We start from the raw sequence: 8,060 nt of genomic DNA on the forward strand, positions 1-8,060 counted from the left end.
AAAAAACAACAACAAAACAACAAAAACGGCAACAAAAACAACAACAACGAAGTCTGTTAATGTTTACTTTGTCATTGCAAAGTACGAAAGGAAAGATATGGACTGTAACATGCATGCCTGTTAGAAAGGATTGTCACTCTCTGAGCCCGACTATAATACATCACCTTTGTGCTAGGTCTGTAAAGTAAAAATTGTCATTACTTGTCGGAAATATGGCTACACAATGATGGTCAGAGAGACACGCGTAAGGGAAAAAAATTCCCATCTTTTAGCCCCCTTTCTGCTGCTAGGGAAGGGGGGGGCTAAAAAGTGACTAAATGTTACAAAATTCCCAAAACAAAACAATGGCGTCAGCGCCATTGTAAAGGGCAGCCATTCTCTAGGGAAATATATACATCAGATCTGCACTTTGCTGAGTCATGGCTGTCTTGATCTCAGTCAAAGAAACTGTGACATAATGTGTGTCTTTACTGAAAAGTCGGAAATGAACGATGACTTACCATATTCCTTGACTTCAAACTTAACGATTGAGTTCAGTGCATACTAGAGGACAAATGTATACATGTACAAAGTTGTAAAACTCTCAACTGCTTCAACTGCTGTCCTATCGGCTATCCTATCGGCTCACTCCATTGCAAATTTTTTTTGGACAATATTTTATAGGTTGTTTTATTTTCTCTGATTTATAAGCACACTTCTCTTTCTTCAACTATTTGATATTTAACATCTTACCAACTAATACTGAGAACATCAAAATATCTGTACTACTATAGTTACTTTCGAAATTCAATATTTTATCTAAATGACTTGTTTATTTACATTACATGTTCACAGTCTTGAATAGATATTTTTGTGAATTTTATGAAGTGGAATCATTGAAAACTGATCATTTTGTATAGCCCCCTCTATCATACTGAGAGAAAATACTTTTCTTTTTTTCTGTTTCTGTGGGGGGGGGCTTTCATTTTATGATCCAATTCAGTTTGTTTGTGACATTGTATTTGATTGAAGGATTATTGCAAACATTAGAGACTTATGCAGAACTGGTGGTATATGGTTCACTAACTAGCACTAAAAAGAGGATAGAGCAAGTAACTTCCATAGATAACTCATTATGCTGTATAGCGCCCCTTATGGTACAGACAGAAAATACTTTTGAATAGTAAGATTGATTACCTCGGGTCCAAATCTGATAACAGCTGACCAATGTCCAAAGATGGGAAACAAGGGAAGTGAAAATATTTCCACAATTATTCCTGTTTCAGATGTCAGTTCATCTCGTCTTTCAACAATAATTCCCTGAGGATTGAGAATCTCCAGACGAATCTGTGAATATTAAAAACACAATATAATTACTGACCGTTACATGATAGATCCAAGCCCATTTAGTGGTTTTAATGGGACACTTTTGGAATATTCGTCGTTTGCCTTGGACAAAATAACTTATGGTAACCCCAAAAGTGTCCTATTAAGTCCATTAAATTGACGAGGACCTGTACTATAGCAAAATTATACGTCGAATTCGACGAGTTTTTACGTTTTCCCCAAGAATGTCACCCTTAATATCTGCAGCTCTGTTATATAACCCATTACACTTCCTTTTTATCTCTTTATTTAATGAACAAATTCACTAAACAAAAAATCAAGACATCTTGTCCAAATAACCCGATGTTTGCAACAAAGGTTCAGGGTTAAATCCATACTGTAATAATAAAGTTACAGTACAATTTTATGCAAACCGGTTTACATTTTTACACATTAAGAACGTCAACATTTTCTGGTATAGCTATGTAAGGTAACACTCTTGCAATTTGTGGTATTCATGTTGAAAAAATTCAATGTAAAACCCCTTTCAGCACAAAGCAATGTAAGTTACGGTGAAGTGGTCACAGAGCACAGCTTTGGATACAGAGGTACAGAGCTAGAGACACTCTGTTCGAGACCTGGTCAAGGTATATATATTTTGTACACAATTTAATGAAGAACGGGTGAAGTCTTAGGCGTGACAGCACACCTTTTTATGGGTCGGTGGCATTGTATAAGTGAACAAGATGTGGAAAGTGTCATTGACAAGGTTAACGATAATGCGGACAGTTTCATTCATGATTAAAACGTTTGCAGAGAGTATAATTCTATTGTGTAAAACGTATCCCATTAACTGAAGTATCCCATTAAACGTAGTGGAAAGCACAATTCAAACTTTGGGGAAGAAACGGAGGGGGGTAGGTCTATAACACACGTGTAACAAAAATATTACTGAAGAATGAATAACACATGATGATGAGCCAGGTATGAAAGAATCTTTATCTATACTACAGTACACAAACTCAATTCTGATGTTCACTTTCGTGCAGTATAGCTCCCTCTATCATTCTACGATAAAAAATATCGTACTTTTGTTTTTGTTTTTATTGTTATTGTTTATCTGTTACTTCTCCAAGTGACTGTTCTGTTGAAGAAAATACATTGGAACAATCTGTTTTCTACGAAACTATATATGATAGACTTTTTGAATCCTTTAATTCACAATTGGTTTATTTTCACTAACCTTATCCAACGTGGGCCTCATCCTGTGATTCAGGGGTATAACTCTCATTTTGACTGGAACGAAATTGGAATGTGTAAGTGAAATGACTTCATCTCACAACAAAAATAGTCATTCAATATAATAAAAAAAGATCTTGGTTTATATATGACTTTCCTATGATGTGGTCTTATTACCGCGGCATGGTTCTATAGCACACACTTGAGAATACACAAGCCATCTCAACTCTTGTAAGCGAATAGGATTGAAACATTCATATTGTAAATTCTAATCTACCAGGTCCCCAATTATACAGCTGGGTTGACTGAGGCACAATCATGGTTCTAAATCCTGTCCAAGGACTTTTTAGCCACGCAAAAACAAATGGCAGCGGCAAGGTTCAAAGAGTATAACAAACCCAAACACACAATACTACACTACAACTTATCATTTGATTGGATACAGTGTCACAAAGGTGGTTTTTAATATGCTTCGTCAAAACTGGGAGTGTGGTTGTTGTTTTATTTTAACCACAAAAATTATGTCATGATTTAATCTTTTTATATCAAATACGAATTTTCGGTCCGCATCCTGTAGATGACATTCAATGGCTTTTAGTATTTGGAATAACATTTCTTTTATCATGTACATAGAACCTCATATTCCCAGGGGGTAGCACTTATTCTAAATACCAGGAAATGATATATAAGTATATCTTGATAGGAAAGATAGTAGTACGTCAGGTACACCGTGACGGGGCGCCCTCACACATCGGTCGGTGAGGGTGGAATGACACGATGTATCTCACAGTCTAGAAACATGGTAACAACCACCAAAGATCCTAAACTTTCTAACTATGTCCCTTTAAAAGAAAAATGTCTAAATACTATATACTTCAATTCTAGTATTCTGAACGTACCTTCTTGTTCTGGTGTATAGATAGGTTTATCAGTCTGTATAAAGACATATCCACTCTTGTAACTGATCAGAATGCGTTTCTCTTCTCTGAAAGTGAAAGGTCCAACTTTGGATTCAGCAATCAAGTAGACATACTGTTTTCTGAGGAGCTCTTCATGAGATGCCCTGTCAGGGAGGTCGTCTGGATTGACCTCCACCTTCAGAATACCAGGTTCATCTGGATAGAGAAAGTCAGTAAAAATTTAAAATTAAAATTTCTCATTAATTCAGTGGCAAAGTAGGAATGTCCAATAGTTAATTGTGATAATGTGGAGCTATCACTTTTTGTGACATCATCAGGACAACTATCCCAATATTTTGGTAGTTTTTTTAGTAATTAGCAAAGATAAAACGAACACACATACAATATGGAAGATCATTATGACATCATCACTACAAACTAGACCAAGCAGTAGAGCGTCCGAGTTTTTTTTAAATATAATATGTTTTTGATAATAAACCCATAATTTTTTATTCAAATCGTGAGAACACAAAGAGAACTAAAACATATTATTGTAGTACGCACCCCGGGGTATGCACCTGGCAAATAAAAGTTTTGAAATTATGCAGTTATTAAATTCAGAAAACAACAACACATTCTCATACAATCCAGAAAAAGATATCATGGGTCATCAATACCACCATGCAACCTTTAAAATAGCGGTCAAAATGACATTAGCACATTTTAGAATTCAAACTGGCTGTCCAATACATTGACTGATAGGTGTTGATGCTCCGCCCTCACCGGCCTGCTCTGTGAAAGGGTTAACCAATGTGTGAGGGCGCCACTTCACGGCATACCGTACAGACTGTCTAATATTATGAGTAACAATAGTTTTGTCAATTTCCTTGGAAGCAAGATGGTGCATCCCCTAATTTGATTATTTATTTATCATTTTAAATGGACCAGGACCACCGTTTCATGGCAAAGTCGAAGTCATGGATGAATATAGTTTTGGGTACCAATGAGCAGTCTTCCTTCAAATTTGAGGTTGAAGAGAGACGAAGATTTCATACCTCTGTTAAAGACTCCTTGAACTTGTGAGAATGTCTTCTGTCTGTCCGGATAGTCTTGTATACTCAGTTCTACCGTTACTGGGGCATTGACACTGAACACCGTTATAGAAACCGTTTCTTCAACACCAATTCGGAAGGCATTCGGTGATGTGATGAAATAAGTTGGCCTAAGAACACAAAATGGAATTTAATTTTTTTTTTAATTTTTTTTTACCAATTTCAAAATTCATCAAATCTTTGTAGAACAGCTTTACAATTTTGGATATGTAGCTTATTAATGTAACCTAAAAATGAAATCTGTAAATTCTCAGACGCAATTTTTATTCACGACAAAAAATATATAAGCTTATTCAATAAGAGTTACGGTAGAGTAGAGTTTGACTCTGAAATTCGACAGTTTCGTGTTTGTTAAAACATCATGTGTAATCCCAATGTATAGTTTGGTTTGATCTGTGCTCTTGTACGGTACTGCACTGTTACTCGCAGAAAATGCACAGTGCATGTGCGCACTTCTTTGTACTGTCCCACGCAAAGAATTTTTAATTTGCTGCAAAAAGTTACAATTCTTAACTGGACACATTTTAATTCAAAGTTAAGGCAGCGTACAATAGCGAGATAAGATACATATTAGCCATGAGTCAGTGTACAGTCACTTTAGTGAACTATCCATTTAAATCGCGCATGCCTGGAATCGTCACGTAAATAACGATTTTAATAGCATCGCTATGTATTCAAAAAGTAGCTTTTTTTCTTTCTATTTTTTTCCAAAATCTCAGGGGGGGGGGGGGGCAGCTGCCCCCCTTGCCCCCCCCCCCCCCGCAGGCTACGGTACTGGTACCTATTTGCTTCTTCTTCTGTCCCCGTTGCTCAGCAAAGCCATGATAAAAGTGACGGTCGTGTAAGTCATGTGTGTACTGTTACAATGCAGTAACCAGCAGCCGATATTGTAGTAAAAGTATACCGATCATGTATCATGATCAACTGCTAATATAAATTGACCAATACTGAAGTAAAATTTTTAAATGGCCATGATAATGTATCACAACTTTACCGATAATATATAAACTCTAAATTACGTATATACATAGTCAGATTTGGACACATCTCGGCTCAGTGAACAACAATCGGTCAGTTATGGTAGAAATATATTTCGTTAGTATGCGAGTTTAAAACTTTGGATGAAAATGTAATTAATACAAAGTACCTCTATTTTTCAAACGCAGCAGTGATTCGAAAATATTATTTAAACGAGCACAAGCTGAGGACTTAACATATATAATGATATAACACAAACAATCCGATGACGTAATTTATTATACGTATAAAAATGTACAGGAACAATCTACTATGCAATTAACAGTTCCAACAATGCCAGAACACAAATTGTAATGTCCCAGAAGTTATATATATCCCTTTAACATTATACTAGAATAGCTTAATCGCATGCGCAGTTTTTTTTGCAATGATTCACTTGTGTAAAGAGCTTGTTAACCTACTTTAATCGAGGCAATGTCTATTGCCTGACAGTCTGTACAGATAAAGTCACAAAGGGAAGATTTTCATTCCTAAATTATGTATACTTAGTCTAGCGTAAAATGAAATACTTACCGATTTTGTGCGTAGGTTGAAACCACCATCAACATCGCCAGAAGACAGGCGGAAAGTTGGAGGTTTGCCATGGCAACGTGCTCTGTGACCAACTTCAGAAGCGATGCAAAGTTGAGTCCTGTAAACTTTGTTCAGATAAGTGTGCTGTTGTTATCTGACAATGCTTGCGCAGATTTCTGATTTCTCGTGAGTTATTACTTGGTTTATATGTACGATTTTACGAGGGTAATTGGTGACAAACAGGAAACGGAGTCGGGAGCAATGGGATATTCCATTCTTAGAGTGAACACGTGGAGACGTTTTTGTACATGGTGGGATTAGTGTCGTTTGAGAGTAAACGTACAAAATCAATTGTTTGAATATTTGGTGACTTATAAAATAATAGATATACGTGACATTCATTTGATGGTTGTTAAAAAAGTGGGGGGGGGGGGGGTTGTCGTTGTATTTTCTCTTGATTTATGGTTGATTCTCAAATCCAATTTCCATTTACCCCTGTTAAAAGTGGTAGTGGCCTTGACGGGAGGATCGCTGGTTCGATCTTCCGAGAAGCACTTTTATTAGCATCCAGCAGGGTGAGTCTTCTCGGAACGACCCTTCCGCTCCTTGCTCAACTTTTTCCAGGTACCAGGCATCAACAAATCCGTTGGAACTCTGAAGAGTTCAAATCAAAATAATTAGCATAGTACTAAGTGAGTGAGCGAAGCGGGAAAGAAGGAAACCGACATATATTCATTGGCATAATTTCTGTAATTTCCAGCTTTTATTCTTGCTGTTTGTATGGTTTTAATGTAAATCGATCATTGACGGACTGGGTACATCGTTACTTCTGCTTCTTGCTTGCGACTCTTCATTTCTGTTCTGTAGTTTTGTCGATCAGACTGTACTGCTCCGATTCAATTCCTCTACAAGCATTATTAAGTCAAATACTGCGTTGTACATAATATTTAAGTACACCTGCAAGATCGGTAAATAAAGCAATTATGTAATATTTTAGTTTGTTTCTGAATGGCTAAAGTCCTTGGGCAAGATTTGAACCACGACTTTGCCTCAGGCGACCCAGTTGTATAATTGGGGACCTGGTAGGATAGAGGTTGCAATGTGAATGCTTTAATCCTATATGCTTATAAAGGCTGTAATGGATGGTATACTCCCAATGGAGTTGAGGAAGTAAAAAGGGCCGTTGTGTCGCTATAGATCCATGCTAGGGGTTATAATTGTAAGGGGCCCTCAGTATGTACAAGGGGGAGGGCCGGAGGAAATCACACATGGTATGTTAAATAAAACATGACCCTCCCCCATTCTCCATTTGTAAAAAGTGACCCTCCCCTTTGTCCAATTTTGTAAAACATGACCCTCCCCATGACAATTGCATATACTGAACGTTAATCAATATTCCCATTATATGTATACATACAAAATAAATAATTTTGACTCTGTATTAGAAAGCAATATTTGCACATATAAAGTGACAAACAGTAACTAAAGATTGGCTAGTTACCTTTCTCTTATAATCATACATGTATCTAAAATGTGCTTTCCATGTTGTGCATACTCTGTCTGACCTGGTCACTCGTAAAAGTTCCCTGATATCATCACCATAATCATCACTGCTACCATCACCATCATCATATTTTAACGAACATTCACGGACAATGTGAATGATAAGGTGAGATGGTACACTCAACAGTATGCATCGTTTAAACAAATTTCCAACAATATATGTAGTTTTATTTCTTGTATTTGGCATGTAAAGTACTCGTAAAAATAAATGTTGAGTGCTCATTTCACTTTTACATCTCAAAACACACAATATAACCCTTACCAAAATGAAATGGTAAAAAGTATGCTTAATGTATACTGATTCTATACTTGAAGTATACTTTGGAATGTCAATTACATTTCAATTATACTTCAAATATACTCAAGAATAAATATATATAGGTCAAAAACT

The 8,060-nt window shown here is 36.4% G+C and overlaps 1 protein-coding gene across 1 annotated transcript in view; it reads right to left on the bottom strand.

The window, feature by feature from the left end:
- The window catches only part of LOC144441510 (A.superbus venom factor 1-like), a 43,779-nt gene extending 37,512 nt beyond the window's left edge, over positions 1-6,267 (bottom strand). Inside the window, exons 1-6 of the mRNA XM_078131095.1 lie at positions 6,107-6,267; positions 4,499-4,665; positions 3,444-3,659; positions 2,549-2,601; positions 1,177-1,326; positions 501-543 (exon numbers count right to left, since the gene is read on the bottom strand). Coding sequence (XP_077987221.1) covers positions 501-543; positions 1,177-1,326; positions 2,549-2,601; positions 3,444-3,659; positions 4,499-4,665; positions 6,107-6,177 — 700 coding nt within the window. The 5' untranslated portion in view covers positions 6,178-6,267. The remainder of the gene's footprint in view (positions 1-500; positions 544-1,176; positions 1,327-2,548; positions 2,602-3,443; positions 3,660-4,498; positions 4,666-6,106) is intronic.
- Positions 6,268-8,060: the final 1,793 nt, after the last annotated feature.

The sequence above is a fragment of the Glandiceps talaboti genome, chromosome 10 (assembly GCF_964340395.1).
Source record: "Glandiceps talaboti chromosome 10, keGlaTala1.1, whole genome shotgun sequence".
Classification (NCBI taxonomy): domain Eukaryota; kingdom Metazoa; phylum Hemichordata; class Enteropneusta; family Spengelidae; genus Glandiceps; species Glandiceps talaboti.